Raw genomic sequence first — 19,734 nt, 5'->3', positions numbered from 1 at the left:
TTGAGGCACATTGTATTCATCTATTTTCTCCTGTTTCTCTAAAAATGTCTGTCATCTACCGGCCCCCAGGACCGGGATCAACCTTCCTGAATGACTTCTCCGCCTGGCTACCCTACTTTCTCTCTTCTGAAATTCCCACAATCATTCTTCGCAACTTCAACATCCCTGTTAATGCTAATACTACTACTACTTCTAAACTTCTCAGTCTAACCTCATCTCTTGACCTGAGGCAATGGATACAGGCTCCTACTCACTCCAACAGCAACACCCTTGACCTTGTCTTCTCCTATCTGTGCACTCCGTGCAACCTCTCCAACAATCCTCTCCCACTCTCTGATCACCACTTTATTTGTTTCATTCTCTTCAGGTCTTCCACTTCCTCTCCCTCCAACCGCCTAACAGTTACCCGTAGAAACCTTTGCCACCTCAACCCTTCTCTTCTCTACTCTGCTACTGACCACCTCTATGACAAAATCTCAACTCTGCCCTGGCCCTACCTAGCCCCTTTCATCTACAACACCTCACTGTCACCCTCCCTAGAAAAGCTTGCCCCCCCCCCCTCACTACGCGCAGAATCAGGACCCGACTGCTACAACCCTGGCAAACAAACAACACCAGAAGTCTTAGAAAACGTAGCCACGCTCTTGAGCGTCTGTGGAGGAAGACTAAGTCCCAGGAAGACTTCAACCAATATAAATTTGCCCTCCTAAAATACTATTCCTGCCTCCACACTGCCAAACAGACCTATTTTATCACGCTCATTAAAACTTTATCATCCAGTCCCCTTCAACTATTCTTTACCTTTAATACTCTACTCTGTCCTCCACTGCCTCCACTCTCTTACTCACTCACTGCCCAGGAGATCGCCAATCAGTTTAAAAATAAGATTGATAAAATTCCTGAGGAGATCTCCAATGTGCAGAACCCCCCCCCCCACTCAACACCCCATGTCTACAGGTACAATCATTGCTTCCCTCATTCAACCCTGCTAGTTTTAACCTCCCTGGCGGTTTTCCCAAGTGTGGCTCGGGGTTAAATTTCAGTACTATTAGCGGTAACCCCGAGCCACACTCGGGATTGCATTGTAGGATCCTGGTGCGGTATAATTACCTTGTCCCCAGAATCCTGCGATGTCGCCCCTTTGTGTCCGTGGGCTCTGTCCTCTGCCCGATGCCTCTGTGTGCCGGGCTCCGTTCCCTGCGAATGTCACAACACACGAGGGCGGAGCCCGATGGCCAATTCAAAAAATTGAAAAATCATAATACATACAGTACACTGTAATCTTACAGATTACATTACTGTATGAAATTATTTCACAAAACAGATGATTAGATCAGTGTTTCTCAACTCCAGTCCTCAAGGCGCCCCAACAGGTCATGTTTTCAGGATTTCCCTCAGATGAAACGGCTGTGGTAATTACCAAGTCAGTGAAACTGATTAAATCACCTGTGCAAAGTAATGGAGAGCCTGAAAACATGACCTGTTGGGGCGCCTTGAGGAGTGGAGTTGAGAAACACTGGATTAGATGATGGAAGTCAGCAGAGTTCCCCCTCATTTACTAAGTTCTGGTGCAAATGCCCTTGCAGAATGCAAAGGACTTGCAATGTGCGCAGTCTATTTGCCTTTGGTAAATCAACCGCAAAGAGTCATCATTTTTTTTTTTTTTTTTGTAGCAGAGTGGAGAGGGGTTAAAACTTCTGTCAGGATTAAATTACTATCTACCTCTTCCTTTACCAGTGACACCAGTCCCACTCATTTTTTTTGTCCTGGTTTCACAGGGATAAAACATAACGGTGAATCACTCAACTGGGATCACAGTGAAAACTTGACAGCAGTTATAACCATTCTCATTTTATCCAACACAAAAAATGTTTTTTCTTTTGATTCGGGCTTTAAATGATTTTTGTATCTCAAAAAACTGCTCTCTTATTTACCAATGTGCTGTGCACAGTATTCCGGCTGCAGTAAATTATTACAAAAATAATAATGTATCACCTGCGTTTCTGCAGCTTCAATGTTGTGAGTGACATTTCCATTTTGAACTGGGTCAGTAGATTCCTTAGGTGGTGTCACTTCCACTTCAACATTAGCACTGTTTGGAAGCTCAACTTTGTCTGTAATGAGAATAATTGAACAGCAATAAACACTGTAAGAGCAGGAAAGAGAGAAAGTGCACTTTTTTTTTAATAGGGCAGAGTACCTGCCTTAGATCACAGACATACATGCTTGCTTTTGTACAGCAGATATATTACCCAAATAAATGAGAATCTGAACAAGGATGTGCCTGATGTCTATAGTACTAATTATGTTTACCTAGTGCCTGCCATTAACCACTTGACCTCTGGAAGGTTTTACCTCCTTCATGACCAAAGCATATTTTTTGTGATATAGACAAAAAAAGGCGGAAAATTTTAAAAAAACAACAATATTTTCTACTTTCTCTTATGAAACATCAAAACGAAAAATTTAAAAAATTACTTCATAAACCTAGGCCAAAATGTATTCTGACACTTTTTTTTGGTAAAAAAATAAATCCCAATACAGTATCTCACAAAAGTGAGTACACCCCTCACATTTTTGTAAATATTTTATTTTACCTTTTCATGTGACAACACTGAATAACCTGTCCTGTTAAACAACTGTATGGTCTTGGCCACCGTTCTGCAGCTCAGTTTCAGAGTCTTGGTAATCTTCTTATAGCCTAGGTCATCTTTATGTAGAGCAACAATTCTTTTTTTCAGATTCTTAGAGAGTTCATTGCCATGAGGTGCCATGTTGAACTTCCAGTGGCCAGTAAGAGAGTGAGAGCAATAACACCAAATTTAACACACCTGCTCCCCATTCACACCCGAGACCTTGTAACACTAACGAGTCACATAACACGGGGGGGGTGTGACTGATTGGGCCCAATTTGGACATTTTCACTTAGGGGTGTGCTCAGTTTTGTTGCCAACGGTTTAGACATTAATGTCTGTGTGTTGAGTTATTTTGAGGGGACAGCAAATGTACACTGTTATACAAGCTGTACACTCACTACTTTACATTGTAGCAACTGACACACCTAATCTGTGTGGGGATCTTTTTTGCTTTATTTAATAAACTGTTCAAACTGTACTTACACTATAGAGTTTTTCCTGTTTCATATCCCGGTGTGTGTATGCTGAGGAATCCAGGAGCCCAATACCATTATAGAGCCCAGAGGCGGTTCACATGCGTGTTTTGACTTAGCTTAATCGCAAAGGTGTTACATACACATGAACACTTTGTTATATGATTTAAATCACTTACAGCATTGTTTTCAGCACGGTCATTATTGACATATTTGGACACTATATGAAAGTACGATCATTATTGACTTATTTGGACACTGCATGAGAGCACGGTCATTATTGACTTATTTGGACACTATATGAAAGCACGGTCATTATTGACATATTTGGACACTACATGAAAGCACGGTCATTATTGACTTATTTGGACACTATATGAAAGCACGGTCATTATTGACATATTTGGACACTGCATGAAAGCACAGAAGCACTTTGATACATTGCTGCTTTTTTAATATATATATGTTTTTTGATTTTAATATATATTTTTTATTTTATTTATATTTTGGCTTGTAATACACAGTTATGCACTAGGCACTTTAACTATATCCATAGTATGATATATGTGTATTAACATTTATAATTCACTGGTTCATTATTTATTTAATTTGAGATCAATTATTCACTGTGCACTTTTATGCCCTGTACACACGGTCGGATTTTCCGACGGAAAATGTGTGATAGGACTTTGTTGTCGGAAATTCCGACCCTGTGAAGGCTCCATCACACATTTTCCATCAGATTTTCCCGACACACAAAGTTTGAGAGCAGGATATAAAATTTTCCGACAACAAAATCTGTTGTCGGAAATTCCGATCGTGTGTACACAAATCCGACGGACAAAGTGCCACGCATGCTCAGAATAAATAAAGAGATGAAAGCTATTGGCCACTGCCCCGTTTATAGTCCCGATGTACGTTTTTTACGTCACTGCGTTTAGAACGATCGGATTTTCCGACAACTTTGTGTGACCGTGTGTATGCAAGACAAGTTTGAGCCAACATCCGTCGGAAAAAATCCTAGGACTTTGTTGTCGGAATGTCCGAACAAAGTCCGACTGTGTGTACAGGGCATTAGACATACCTTTTAGTGCAGCGTGTATATATTTATAATTGTTTTTGCACGATATATGTGACCTGCGATTTTTTTTTACCAAAAATATGTAGAAGAATACATATCGGCCTAAGCTGAGGAAAAAAACAAAATTTATATTTTTTTGGTGGATATTTATTATAGCAAAAAGTAAAAAATTGTTTTTTTTCAAAATTGTCGCTTTTTTTGTTTATAGTGCAAAAAATAAAAATCGCAGAGGTGATCAAATACCACCAAAAGAAAGCTCTATTTGTGAGGAAAAAAAGGATGTCAATTTTGTTTGGGTGCAACATCGCACGACCGCGCAATTGTCAGTTAAATGGATGCAGTGCCAAATCTCAAAAAGTGCTCTGATCAGGAAGGGTGTAAAATCTTCTGGGGCTGAAGCTGTTAAAGATACTGGTGCTTTTTAACAATTTGTGGATTTTAAGCATATTACAAACACCTTAAAAATCCTCTATCAAAATACTTTGATATTTATGGTATACCCTGCTCATTTTCCCTTACCTGCAGCTCCCTGGCTGCATTTACTGGCAAATCCAAACTGTCATTTTAACAGCCTGAACTTGTTCTGTATCCCCAAAGCAGTTTTTGTCTGTAGTGTCACTAAAAAGTATGATGTTATTTTACTGCATTGTGGTTAATCTGGTTTATTCATCACAGATCAAAGGAATGATTTTAATCTTCATATGATGTCAGCTGAGGAAACCATGAAAGTACAAAAATAAACAAACTGTATTCCTCTTTAACCCCTTATTAATCATTAATTAACCCTACTGAGCCCTAATAAACTCCTTCCTACCCCTTAGTCTTTTATTTTGATGCTGATTTTTTTATTTCAAATATTTTAATATTCATTTTTGTTGTTTTTATTTGTTTTGTTCCTTTTTTTGTGACACATTGAAAAAATCAATTAAAAAATGTAATTATTTTTTTCACTTGTTTTTACCATGCTTTGTAAAAGAAATATAATGTTGCTGTCCTTAAAACAGGAAAAAAATAATGATTAAAAAGTGCATTTTTCAATGTATTACATCTTCTATCTATAGATTGCATATAAAACAAATATATTAGCAAAACAAAAATGGCAAGAGAGAGCCTTGTTTTTAACCCCTGAAAAACAATATAAGTATTACTGAAATATCTTCAATTATCACAAAATGAATAGGCCCATTAATAGGCCCCATCTGCTCTATAAGTGATTTACAGGTTTGCGAGCTGAAGTGGTTAAATTACACAAAGCAGCAAGAAAATTGATCTAGTATACTTTAGGTTAGTTGCAGATACACATCTAAATATGTCAGATCATGTCAGATTATGTCCTATTATGCACAACACATTTGCCATTGCAATCCTAACTCTTTAGACTTGAGCCCATTTGGAAGGTGTATCCTTGTAATAACCTGTTAACCTTGCATTTCCAAGAATGTAAGTTAACTGTGTACCTCTAATATAAGCAGAACAAAATATTACAGCGCACACATGCAAAAAATTACATTTAACTCCTGCAAGGCTATTTAAAACACCTGAACTCAAAAAATATGGGGATTTGGTCACACCATATTGCTATATGGTGCTTAAGCCCACTTACTGCGTCAAAGTACCCCATTATTAGTGGGTCCTACGCTATCCATAGAATGGAAGATCCTGCTTCTCTGAACCTCTCATTGCCTCTTATTAGTGTCCACCTGTGATATAGGAGGAATCCTTTAGGTCTCCCATATAGAGGAGTGTATTTATACCATGGTTCAAAGAAGCAGGATCTTCCATTCTTTGCATAGCGTAGGACCCACTAATAATGGGGTACTTTTACGCAGTAAGTGGGCTTAAGCACCATATAGCCATATGGTGTGACCAAATCCCCATATTTTTTGAAAATGCCTAGGTGTTTTAAATAGCCTTGCAGGAGTTAAATGTCATTTTTTGCATGTGTGCGGTGTAATATTTTGTTCTGTTTTATGGTCTTATGGCTGCACCATCTTTATTGCATCTTTTAGGGTGTAACCCCCAAATATTTTGCTTGTCTAATATAAGTAGGTGACATGTTCACCCTAAATATCTGTTAAGTATGTCTGCCATAAGTATGTCTGCCATACCGTATCCTATGTGAGCAACTCCATACATACAGTAAAACCAGCAATGTTCTAGAGAAGACCTGTGACCATGTTGAAGCATTGATTAATCAGCCAATTTCTATGCATAAAGGTTTCTGCTGCTATTATGGCCATAAATCACAATTTTTCAGAAAAAAACATAAAATGCAGACATTAATGACATAGCACTGTATTCACTCAGAAATGTATTTTCTGTGCCACTACAAAATGACCAATAATGCTGTACTTCACAAAACAATTTTAGCCTTACATTCAAGCACTTAACAATACACTGAATAATATATGAATTTAATTTTCTATTCAGTAGCTGCGCTGTCACCAATTTTTCAAAAGCTAAAAAATGTTTTATACATTAACTCAAAACAACTTTGTGGAATAATTTTCCTTTGGGATCATCTACAATGGTAGTGCTTAGCTGCTGCTTGCCTAATTATAATCAGAATTATTACCTTGACCAGGTCGTACAAGTTGTAGCCTGGCTTTAAAGAAAAAGATTTTGGCTTGCATATGTTTGGGTGCTTTAACAGAATGCAGCTTGGCCTTATTCATTAATACAGAAGTGCAGAAAAGTAGACTTTTTAAAATTTTCTAGTCTTTTAATAAATCAAACCTATCAGGGTTTATTTACCAAAGGAGGATACACTGTTCACTTTGCAAGGGAAGTTACACTTTGAAAGTAAATTTTCCTTAGAGTTTAGTGAATGAGATGAAGCTCTGCTGACTTCCATTATCCAATCATGTGCAAATAAAATCACATTTTTAAAAAGGCAGTCACTGAGTTACGAACACCAGAGTTGCAAATGACTCCTACTTACTAACGGAGGTGGCGTGACATCACTGCTGGCCGCTTGCATTCCACACCGGTCCTGGATAGCGCAGAGCAGCCATCTTGCAGCGCCAGACACATCCCGCACTGCAGTACTGCATGTCCACAAAAGCCCCAAATAACACGGCTGCATGCCCAGAAGTACCCGGAACATCACTGCACAGGCTGGAGTTACACTTAAAAATGTACTGTTCCAACTGACAAATTCGACTTAAGAACAAACCTACAGTCCCTCTCTTGTTCGTAACCTGGGGACCGCCTGTATGTGATTCTTTGCAAAGTGAAGTTTCACCACATTCACAAAATGCTGGGGGAAATTTCTTTGCAAAGTGCAACTCCCCTTGCAAAAGTGAACAGCCAGTTTGTCTTTAGTGCAGTGCCTTGAAAAAGTATTCATATCCCTTGAAATTTTCCACATTTTGTCATGTTACAACCAAAAACGTAATTGTATTTTTTGGGGGATTTTATGTGATAGACCAACACCAAGTGACACATAACTGTGAAGTGGAAGGAAAATGATAAATGGTTTTCACATTTTTTTTTACAAATAATTACCTGAAAAGTGTAACGTGCATTTATATTCAGGCCCCTTTACTCTGAAACCTCTAACTAAAATCTAGTGGAACCAATTGCCTTCAGAAGTCACCTAATTAGTAAATAGAGTCCACCTGTGTGTAATTTATTCTCAGTATAAATACAGCTGTACTGTGAAGCCCTCAGAGGTTTGTTAGAGAACCTTAGTGAACAAACAGCATCATGAAGGCCAAGAAACACACCAGACAGATCAGGGATAAAGTTGTGGAGACTTTTAAAGCAGGATTAGGTTATACAAAAATATCCCAAGCTGTGAACATCTCACGGAGCACTGTTCAATCCATCATCCAAAAATGGAAAGAGTATGGCACAACTGCAAACCTACCAAGACATGGCCGTCCACCTAAACTGACAGACCGGGCAAGGAGAGCATTAATAAGAGAAGCAGCAAAGGGGCCCATGGTAAATCTGAAGGAGCTACAGAGATCCACAGCTCTGGTGGGAGAATCTGTCCACAGGACAACTATTAGTCGTGCACTCCACAAATCTGGCCTTCATGGAAGAGTGGCAAAAAGAAAACCATTGTTGAGAGAAAGCCATAAGAAGTCTCTTTTGCAGTTTGCGAGAAGCCATGTGAGGGACACAGCAAACATGTGAAAGAAGGTGCTCTGGTCAGATGAGACCACAATTTTACTTTTTGGCCTAAAAGCAAAACTCTGCACTAACACTGCACATCACCCTGAACACACCTTCCCCACCACAAAACATGGTGGTGGCAGCATCATGTTGTGGGGATGCTTTTCTTCAGCAAGGACAGGGAAGCTGGTCAGAGTTGATGGGAAGATGGATGGAGCCAAATACAGGGCAATCTTAGAAGAAAACCTGTTAGAGTCTGCAAAAGACTTGAGACTGGGTCAGAGGTTCACCTTTCAGCAGGACAACGACCTGAAATATACAGCCTGAGATACAATGGAATGGTTTGGATCAAAGCATATTCATGTGTTAGAATGGCCCAGCCAAAGTCCAGACCTAAATCCAATTGAGAATCTGTGGCAAGACTTGAAAATTGCTGTTCACAGACGCTCTCCATCCAATCTGACAGAGCTTGAGCTATTTTGCAATGAAGAATGCACAAAAATTTAACTCTGTGGATGTGCAAAGCTGGTAGAGACATCCCCAAAAAGACTTGCAGCTGTAATTGCAATGAAAGGTGGTTCTACAATGTATTGACTCAGGGGGGCTGAATACAAATGCACGCCACACTTTTCACATATTTATTTGTAAAAGATTTGGATAACCATTTAGCATTTTCCTTCCACTTCCCAATTATGTGCCACTTTGTATTGGTCTATCACATAAAATCCCCAAAAAATTAATTTACGTTTTTGGTTGTAACATGACAAAATGCAGAAAATTTCAAGAGGTATGAAAACTTTTTCAAGGCGCTGTAAATCTTATTGTCTACCAGCTCTTGATTGTGTATAGCGGTTTAAAATAAAAGAGCTTTATAGTTGAGAAGAATGTGAACAAACATTGGGTTCTGTTATTTAATGTTGTTACACTTATTTGCATCTCTGTGGTGTGAACAGAGTCTTACAAAATCTTATTATATATAAAAGAATAGTTGGACTTTAACCAGATTAGCAATTTAAATACAACAGTTAAAATAAGTATTGAACGAGTCACAATTTTTCTAGGTAAATATATTTCTATTGACATCAAATTTTCACCACATGTCGGTAACAACCCATGCAATCCATACTAACAAAGAAACCAAAACAAATACCTTATTTTCCGGTGTATAAGATGACCTTTTATTTTTAAAAATATCCCCCAAAAATCGGGGGTCGTCTTATACGCCGGTAAAAATGCCACCCACTGGATGTCAGCCCACTGGATATGCGGTAATACTGTATGTAGCTTCGGTGCTGAGCTAATCAGTGTGAGCGATGTAGTCTATTAATGAATACAAAGTCTGCTCGGGTTGGCTTTGAGAGTCAGAGAGGCGCGCGCTGATGATGTTCCAACCTCTGCCAACCACGGCAAGTGATGTATTCTAGTAACCTCCCTGGCGGTATGATTATGTCAGATTTTTGTGTCTCAATTATTTTGCATAGAAATTTGGCGTTTTATATTGTAGGCCTGTAATTCTTAGCAATAACACACTTAAATCTGTCCGAACAAGAGTCTAGTAGATATCCCGGGTATGATAAAATTTGAAACACAAAATCATAAATTATAATATAATAAATAAATATACTAAAATTATATAATTATTCCCACGCTATCTGGTGTAAACTAAACAGAACTCAGATAGGAGAAGCTGCCTGCACAGAATCGGTTACAACCCAAACCCTGTGGATAAATAATAGTAAACAAAAATGGTGCCACGCTAATCCTGGATAAATTAGCTAAAGTAACTTAAAGTGGTGTGACATACATAAAAAGTGTGTAATCACAGATATAGTGACACTATAGCAGTGAGAACACTAAACGTGTATCAATCTCCACTCATATGGCAACAGCACTGAGTGGTGGAATGATAATCATCTGTGGTGACAATAGTCATTAAATATCTCTCATCATGTCCATAAACAAAATATCAATAGTGTAAAAAGTGTCACTAATAAATAAATAATAAATCAATAGATATATCTCATCATGCCCATAAACAAAATATCAAAAATATAAAGCTATAAAGAGTGTCGTTTAAAAAAAGTGCATAATGCAATCTAAAGTGACTTTTAGTACATCGTAAACATGCAACACTTAAAGTGACATTGTGCAACAGTGCAATGACATTTTTTTAGAAAATACTAGAATATCCAGAAATTAACAAGTGCTATAGCATGAAATCTATTTGATCCTCCTATAGGTGTAGAGCGCTATCTTCCCGGTCCTAGTCACAAGAGGTGGTTCCCTCAGTGGTATAGGAGGACTAAGGGCTAATTTAAAAAATTAAATAAAAGGATACTAGCGTCAAATCCATATATCACTAAAATAACAGATTAAAATATACATAATAAATATAAAAAAGTAATTTAAAAATCACTAAGGAACGCTAGTATCCTTTTATTTATCTATCTAAGTTATCTTATTATGTGTCAATTATGATGTTTTATACCCATAATAATTGATATAGATATACTACTGATGCCTTATTTGTTATTGTTTACCTATGGCAGCATGACCGCCTTCCCTTTCTGCGTTTTTTTATATAGCTTTGCTTTTTCTTACATCGGGATGTATATCTCTATGTGTATAAATCCCTCTTTAGATTCGACCATACCGATCGGATTATTCCCCTTGGTTTAGCTCGCCTATCTCTGGAGCATACTCCCAGTATATATTTTTTCCTTTTCCCCGGATACTAATATAAATATTGTTTTTCGTTTTAAATCCCTGATGAAGTCACGTGTGGTGTGACGTCACGCGTAGGGACGGGACAGGCTTTACATGCTGTGAGAGGTATACGAGCTCGCCGCTCGTTGGAGATATGAATGTTTTTATGCTGTTTATGTGAGTACCCTTAATTTACTGAATAAAAGCTGTTGGTTAAAACGTTATTACACTATTGGGACTCCCTATGTTTTCTGTCCTCCTATACCACTGAGGGAACCACTCTCTTGTGACTAGGACCGGGAAGATAGCGCTCTACACCTATAGGAGGATCCCCCTAAAGATTTAAGGTCATATGTGTTTTGCCCTATTACCTTAAGGTAAGGGGCCACTTCTTACCTGTGTGTACAAATACGAAGATGTGCACTGTGTGATTTTTTGTGAGCACTGCACTGCGACTGTTGCATGCTAGGACTTGGCTGCCACATTTTCCAAGAAGGACCTTTTGTTTTTGCTGAAACACTTTGTACTGTTACAACTGCTGCATGTCAGGACGTTACAGTCACGCTATATCAAATAGATTTCATGCTATAGCACTTGTCAATTTCTGGATATTCTACTATTTTCTAAAAAAATGTCATTGCACTGTTGCACAATGTCACTTCAAGTGTTGCATGTTTACGATGTACTAAAAGTCACTTTAGATTGCATTATGCACTTTTTTTAAACAACACTCTTTATATCTTTATATTTTTGATATTTTGTTTATGGGCATGATGAGATATATTTATTGATTTATTATTTATTTATTAGTGACACTTTTTACACTATTGATATTTTGTTTATGGACATGATGAGAGATATTTAATGACTATTGTCACCACAGATGATTATCATTCCACCACTCAGTGCTGTTGCCATATGAGTGGAGATTGATACACGTTTAGTGTTCTCACTGCTATAGTGTCACTATATCTGTGATTACACACTTTTTATGTATGTCACACCACTTTAAGTTACTTTAGCTAATTTATCCAGGATTAGCGCGGCACCATTTTTGTTTACTATAATAAATAAATATAAATAATTATAAAAAATAATAATATAATAATAAAATGAATTTCCCCACGATTCACTATCGCTCAATTCTGCAAGTGTTGTAATTTACTATCGCTGTTTTCTAGCTGGTCTAAAAACACTTTTGGTACTGAAATATAACCCCGAGCCACACTCGGGAAAATCACCAAGGAGGTTAATGAATACAAAACCTGCTAGAATTGGCAGAGGTTGTAACATTATCAGCCCGCGCTTCTCTGACTCTCAAATCCGCTCCCAATCCGAGCAGTGATTGGCTCACATACTGTATACAGTATGTTTACTGAATGCGGTGATCGGAACCATCTCGTTTGGGCAAAATCATACCTGTTCCGGCTACCCCTCGGCTCCTCTTCCTTCCACTGCCATCTCGCCATCCACCACCAGAGCTTTGGTTTGAAGCACCTGACCCTCCATCTGGCTCTGCACACATTGGTTCTCCCCTAAAATGAATATTGCCAGGCACATGAGGTATTTACCACCGCAGCATTGCTTCACAAAGCTGGTGATCAAGTTGCACAGACTTATTATTGTTGTTTCAGTATGTTACCAAAGCTACTAGACAGACTAGTCGGAAGGGGGTCATCTCATACGGCGAGTATATCCCAAAACCAATGTTTTGGGTCCGCTTATACGCCGGCAAATATGGTAAGTTCAGAAATTAAAGAGGAACTGCAGTCTGCTCACATAATTTGTAATAAAAACATCTTTGCCATTCTGAAGCTTCCCTCCAACCACTTTGCATATTATTTTATATATACTGTGATTCTGTACTTGCCAAATATGCTGCAGAAATCTCCCTCCACTGAGTCTGGCTGCAATCATTTGAACTGTGAGCAGCTGATGCTGCTGCCTGTTCACTTCCTGGATTTACACAGACACACAAAGTCACACCTCCAGCTCTGCAGCTCTCATTGGCCCTCTTATGACTCATCCCCCCTACCTTCCTGGCAAACTCTCTCTAGGCTTTTTACCAGACAAGAAACAGGAAGTGGGCTGTATTACTGAAGTTCCGCTCTAAGTTATGTTTAATAAAATGAAATACTGGGCGCATATAGTCTGGTCAGATGAGACGAGAATTGAACTCTTTGGATGCCATAATACATACCATGTTTGGAGGCAGTGCCGGGACAAGGTCATCCAGCACCCAGGGCGAACATGCCAAACTGCGCCCCCCCCCCCGGGGCTGTGCATGGGTTAAATTCTCATTAATGCCTAGTACACATAATGAGAACATTGGACGAAAACAAGCGCATTTGGAGCGATTGTCAGATAATCTGATCATTAGTACACAGCTTTCAAGAGCTGATTACAACAGTTCATGTTAAAAAAATATCACAAAATAAACACAAAAAAAGTTCTTGTAAAATTACAGAACGAACAATTTTCATGTAAATATTATAGTATTTGCACTAAAAAAAATTGTGCATGCTCGGAAATTAAAGAATACATTACAATACATCATTTTGGAAGTTGTATTCTGTCTAATGAGAATTTTTGTAACTTTAGTAACCTATTTGTTTTCCATATGAGACTAGCATGAAAAAAAAAAATGTCCCATATTCTCACTTTGTGTATGGGCCTTTTATTCTAGGAGCAGAGGATTAAGGTAAAACCACTTAAACTGGCACACACACATAGGTTTTTTTTCATTCACCCAGTGGGCTGAATTAAAAAAAACACTAATGCCCTGTACGCACGATCAGATTTTCCGACGGAAAATGTGTGATAGGACCTTGTTGTCGGAAATTCCGACCATGTGTAGGCTCCATCACACATTTTCCATCGGATTTTCCGACACACAAAGTTTGAGAGCAGGATATAAAATTTTGCGACAACAAAATCCGTTGTCGGAAATTCCGATCGTGTGTACACAAATCCGACGGACAAAGTGCCACGCATGCTCAGAATAAATAAAGAGATGAAAGCTATTGGCCACTGCCCCGTTTATAGTCCCGATGTATGTGTTTTACGTCACCACGTTCAGAACGATCGGATTTTCCAACAACTTTGTGTGACCGTGTGTATGCAAGATAAGTTTGAGCCAACATCCGTCGGAAAAAATCCTAAGGATTTAGTTGTCGGAATGTCCGAACAAAGTCCGACCGTGTGTACGGGGCATAAGGCTGGGTTCACGCTAGAGCAAATTGGATGCAGGTTTCCCCTTAAGGCTGGGTTCACACTAGTGCGAAGTGATGTGGGTTTCCCCACATTCAGTTTGCATGTCAGGAGACTGTGACCGGCTCTCAATGGAGCCGGTTCGCGCAGCTCCGGAACGGCTGTAGAGCGGGTTGCAGAAGAGTCCTGTGCGTCTATTGGTTCGTTTCAGGTCCAAATTCAGCCCAAAATTCGGGCTGAAATCAGACCTGAAATGGAGAACAGGGACGCACCGGACCCCTGCTGTGAGCCGCTCCATACTGCAGTGTAAACCAAGCCTACCAGATTCATTCATCCACACAAGAGAGGTGGATGCATAAGTCCCCTTTACTGAGATGTATTCTGACAGTGGGGACTCTTCTCTCAGAATACACTGATCAGCACTGCAGCTGATTGGCTGTAAGCCGCTGATCGAACAAGTTTTTCCAGCAGTCCCATTTTACAGAAGCTGATGTGATGGGACAAGGCCACCCATAGATCAAAATTCAGCTGGTCCCTGCTGAACCAAACTAATTGTGATCTGTGTGTACCAACCTTTAAATTATTCCTTGCTCCAGTAGGCTTTCTCCAGTGCTGTGACTGGTCCAATGGGGCTCCTGGGTAAATTGTGAGTGGCTGTGGTAACTAACACTCAAGTCTCATCATACCTTACAGGGTTAATGTTCCTGTATGGTAGGTGATGATGCTGAGGTCTGGGTGGAGGGAGAAGAGCACTGCAGCTGGCTGGAGCAAGTACAAGCTTTCCCCCAGCACTACGAGGGTGGACGTTTACACTTTGCTGGGGTTGGGCTGCATCCCATCATCTACTGTTTATGGTCAAATCTTTGAATAGGTTAGAAAAATACCGGGACATTTCAGGCTCTACATAGATGTATTCCACACACACACTACATTTTATTAAAAGGCAGGATTTACATTAAGATATAGTGTATGTTTGTGTGTGTAATACATCTATGTAGAGCCTGAAAAGTCCCAGTATATTCTAATCTATTCAAAGACATTTTACTTTCTCTTTAGTAAAGCTGCACTCAGGGGCGGACTGACAACTCATGGGGCCCCCAGGCAATAGGAGATTATGGGGCCCCCAGGCAATAGGAGAAGATAATGGGGCCCCCGGGCAATAGGAGATTATGGGGCCCCCAGGCAATAGGAGATTATGGGGCCCCCAGGCAATAGATTATGGGGCCACACAGTATACACACACACATACAGTATACACACACAGACACAATATACACACACAGTATACACACAGAGAATACACATACACACACTGAAAAGGTACTGGAGAGGCGGGGCAGCTATAATCTTGGTATTTAAAAAAAAAAAAGATTTTTACATACTGTCCCTGGTTTTATTGAGGCTGGCAACCCTGATGGGGCCCCTTAGTGGCATGGGGCCCTCGGGCAGTGCCCAAGTGCCGAATGGTCAGTCCACCCCTGGCTGCACTGCAAGGGTCAGCACAGGATTACAGCACAGCATTACACAGTCTGGAAGGCACAATAGGTCGGGACTCACAGGGGGAGAGAAAGCAGTCTGCTATCTGTCCAAGGAGAGAGGAAAGCGGAAAGCTCCAATGTCTGCTGAGCAGAAAACAGTGATCGTGGCTGCAGTTTACTGCTGTCTGCCTGCTCTTCCCACCTGTACTGGAGCTCCCTGCCTGATCCAGCCTGCCAGCCTGTCAGGTACCTGTGCCCTGGAGAGTGTGTGTGTCCTTTCTGGAAAGGGGTGGGGAAGCCTGCAGTAGGTATGGGCATACCTCCCAACTTTGAGATGGGAATGAGGGACACCTATCGGCAAAAGTATGCAGACATAGGACACACCCCTTGCCACGCCCCCTCAAAGGAGAATTGAACAAAAAAACAAGATTGGTTAAACCCTAAAGTGTTTTTTTACCACTACTATTCCTTTATATTGGCTTTTGAAATTTACAAATGCAGCAATTTAGGAATCAGATGAAAGATTTAGCACTGGAAAACTGATAGACAAAAAGAGCATTTTATATACATCTATACAGATCAGACCAAAATGAGGGACAAATGAGGAGGAATGAGGGACAGAGGGACATAGCTCCAAAGCAGGGACAGTCCCTCGAAATCAGGGACAGTTGAGAGATATGGGTATAGGCACATTCTCAGTTCTGCTTTTGGATAGGCTTTAGCATCACAGAGGCTGAGACAAAGTGTGATGCTCCAGTGTTTTGGTGGCCCCTCCCACCCCCCTTGTACCGGCCCTGTTTGGGGATCAAATGGCACTGCACATCACCCCAAAAACACCATACCAACAGTGAAGTTTGGAGGTGGGAACATCATGGCGTGGGACTGTTTTTCAGCATATGGTACTGGTAAACGTCATATCATTAAAGTAAGGATAAATGGAAAAATGTACCAAGACGTTCTTGATACAAATCTGCTGCCATCTACCTGGATGATGAAGATGAAAGGAGGATGGACATTTCAGCAAGACAATGATTCCAAACACAAAGCCAAGGAGCCTCTCAACTGGTTTCAAAAAAAGAAAAAATAGAGCTGCTAGAATGGGTCAGCCATTAAATACAATAGAAAATCTATAGAAAGAACTAAAGATCAGAGTTCATAGAAGAGGCCCACGGAACCTTCAAGATTTGAAGACTGTCTGTGGTAGAATGGAAAAATGGCCCAAAATCATACCTGAGCAATGCAATGCGATTAGTTTCTCCATACAGGAGGCATCTTGAAGCTGTCATTACCAACAAAGGATTTTGAACAGTCATAAATAAATTTCAGTTAGCGTGTTCAATACTTTTTCCCTCTGTCATTCCATTTTATTACAAACAACCTAATTTCTGAACTTATTTGATTTGGTTTCTTTGTATGTATGGATCGCATGGGTTGTTACCGACATGTGGTGAAAATTTCATGACAACAGCACCTTTAGAAATATATTTACCTAGAAAAATGGTGACGTGTTCAATACTTAATTTTACCCCCTGTATATCCAGGGATACAAAGCAACTTTGCAGGTGTAACCTCTAACCTCTATTCTACTCTAACACAAACTGCTAGAAACAGTCAACCCTGCTTTGGCTGAGCCAAGCCTTGTTCATTCTTTTATTACATGTGATTATAGTCTGCCAATTGTGGAAGGAAGAATATCTAGAAAAATTAATGATGCCTTCCTTGTTCTCATTCCTAGTTTTGAGTCTTCTTCGCTATACACTGTAACAGCTTGCTTCTATCAGTTGGTGACCTCTAATAAAATATGCACACTCACCTATACAGTTGGCAGCTCCATTAAGTCTTTCACTGTCATCTACCTGGCACTTCTTTTTTGCCACTTTATTCAGGATTGAAGCCTTCTCTTTGAACTTTCCTTAAAATATTAAACAAATATATATTTAGGAATGAATATATGTCACAATATTACATAAGAAATAAACAAATAAAAATAATCAGTGTTCACATGCTTAACTGTACTGATTAATAAACTGCAGGTATTAATAAATAATTTAAAGACAACCAGCCTTTATACTGCAATGCACATAACTTCATGCCAAGGCAAATGACAAAGCAAGTCACAAGCATGAGAAAACTTAGTGAGAAATGGGAAAATGTGCAATAAACAAACAAGCATTGTCAGATGACATAGCTTTAAAATGAATCGTTTTTCTTTGACACATTAAGGTGTATAAAAACACATTAGTGCTTACATCTGTGAAGGTTCTCATTTAACCAGGATATGGTATAGCTGGTAGTAGCTTGTCACATTAACTTGATCTTCTAGTAGAAGCTTATCCCCCAATTCAGGCTCAGCGCAGACACTCTAATGCCCTGTACACACGGTCGGACTTTGTTCGGACATTCCGACAACAAAATCCTAGGATTTTTTCTGACGGATGTTGGCTCAAACTTGTCTTGCATACACACGGTCACACAAAGTTGTCGGAAAATCCGATCGTTTTAAACGCGGTGATGTAAAACATGTACGTCGGGACTATAAACGGGGCAGTGGCCAATAGCTTTCATCTCTTTATTTATTCTGAGCATGCGTGGCACTTTGTCCGTCGGATTTGTTTACACACGATCGGAATTTCCGACAACGGATTTTGTTGTTGAAAAATTTTATCTCCTGCTCTCCAACTTTGTGTGTCGGAAAATCCGATGGAAAATGTCCGATGGAGCCCACACACGGTCGGAATTTCCGACAACATGCTCCGATCGGACATTTTCCATCGGAAAATCCGACCGTGTGTACGGGGCATTAGTCCTATACTGCCCCATTTACATAGAGAGAGAGAGAGCACCACTATGCTAAACAAAATGCTAACCATGGATTGAAAATAATTTGATACAAAAATCCATATAAACCAAGAAAATGCATAGTTTAAATGTTAACATTGTCTTAAAATGTTAAATACTCAAATTACTTTTTTTTTTTAATCCACTGAAAAAAAGAACCTATTTTCAACATGGCCACTGCCCACTTGAAATTTCTTCACTCTCTATGTATCTAGTCCTTGACTCTTTTTTTTATTATTTTGCTATTTAAACAGGTACATTCACTGTACTTTAAAACACTAGTAACTGAAATATGAATGCGCTAAGATAAAAAAAACACATTCTCATGTTTATCGAATTAGGCATAGAAGCCCAAGTGGCTGCAGTGGGGCTTGTACAAAAGTCAGGTCTGGAGGCTTAGCTGCAGGCCATGTCTATTGTGTTTCATGTCTACACATAGCGAGCTAATACAGCACAGGCAAACTTCTCGCTATTGTACAGAGCATGTATCACTATTCATACTATTCACTGTTTGCAAAAAAGCAAAGCTAAGACTAAATTGCACATTGCATCAAGGCAGGCATATAGGAGTGATAACATGAAAAGTACAATTACACATATTAATAGACTTCACAGTTTAGGGCAATCAAGGCAATGAACAGCGTTTACTGCGATCCTTCTCTGTTGTATCATGTAGGTCCACATGTACTTTCATGTACCTGCTTTGTGATTAAGAAACCTGAAATAATTATACAATATTTGCAATCAGGATGAAATATTACAGGGATGAAGAGAAGAAGTGTCAATTTGATAATACACAGTTTACTTATTTTAAAACCATTCACAACAATGGAAACTGCTTAAAAGCTGTGTTATTCATAATTGCTTGCAAACCAATTCTGGTTATTCCACCGTCACCCTTTAAAGATCTGTAGCTGAACTTGTCTGTGTTTGTAGACCAGTGAGACAGTGTAAATTGTTCCCATAGATACATAGGCGTGCGCACAGGGTGTGCCAGGTGTGCCTGGGCACACTCTAATCGCCTTGTGTGGTGCATATTCCCCCGTTTAGACCACTGATATTTCATCCACAAAAAAGTTACAAAATACAATAATTTATTTAAAAATAAAATAAAAATAATGACACTGTCCACTGCCCTACTGACACCATCAGTACATATACACATGCATATGTATTTGAGCTTTGGGGTG

At 39.5% G+C, this 19,734-nt stretch overlaps 1 protein-coding gene across 11 annotated transcripts in view; it reads right to left on the bottom strand.

Moving 5' to 3' along the window:
* The window catches only part of SLC24A2 (solute carrier family 24 member 2), a 273,770-nt gene that overhangs the window by 23,580 nt on the left and 230,456 nt on the right, over nt 1-19,734 (bottom strand). For all 11 annotated transcript variants that reach the window (XM_073636439.1, XM_073636393.1, XM_073636481.1 and 8 more), the window contains 2 exons: nt 17,520-17,618; nt 1,996-2,114 (listed from right to left, as the gene is read on the bottom strand). In XM_073636439.1, coding sequence (XP_073492540.1) covers nt 1,996-2,114; nt 17,520-17,618 — 218 coding nt within the window. The remainder of the gene's footprint in view (nt 1-1,995; nt 2,115-17,519; nt 17,619-19,734) is intronic.

This window comes from Aquarana catesbeiana, linkage group LG01 (assembly GCF_042186555.1).
Source record: "Aquarana catesbeiana isolate 2022-GZ linkage group LG01, ASM4218655v1, whole genome shotgun sequence".
NCBI classification, from domain to species: domain Eukaryota; kingdom Metazoa; phylum Chordata; class Amphibia; order Anura; family Ranidae; genus Aquarana; species Aquarana catesbeiana.
The sequence above is the reverse complement of the archived record's forward strand: the minus strand, read 5'-3'. Positions and strand labels throughout refer to the sequence as shown.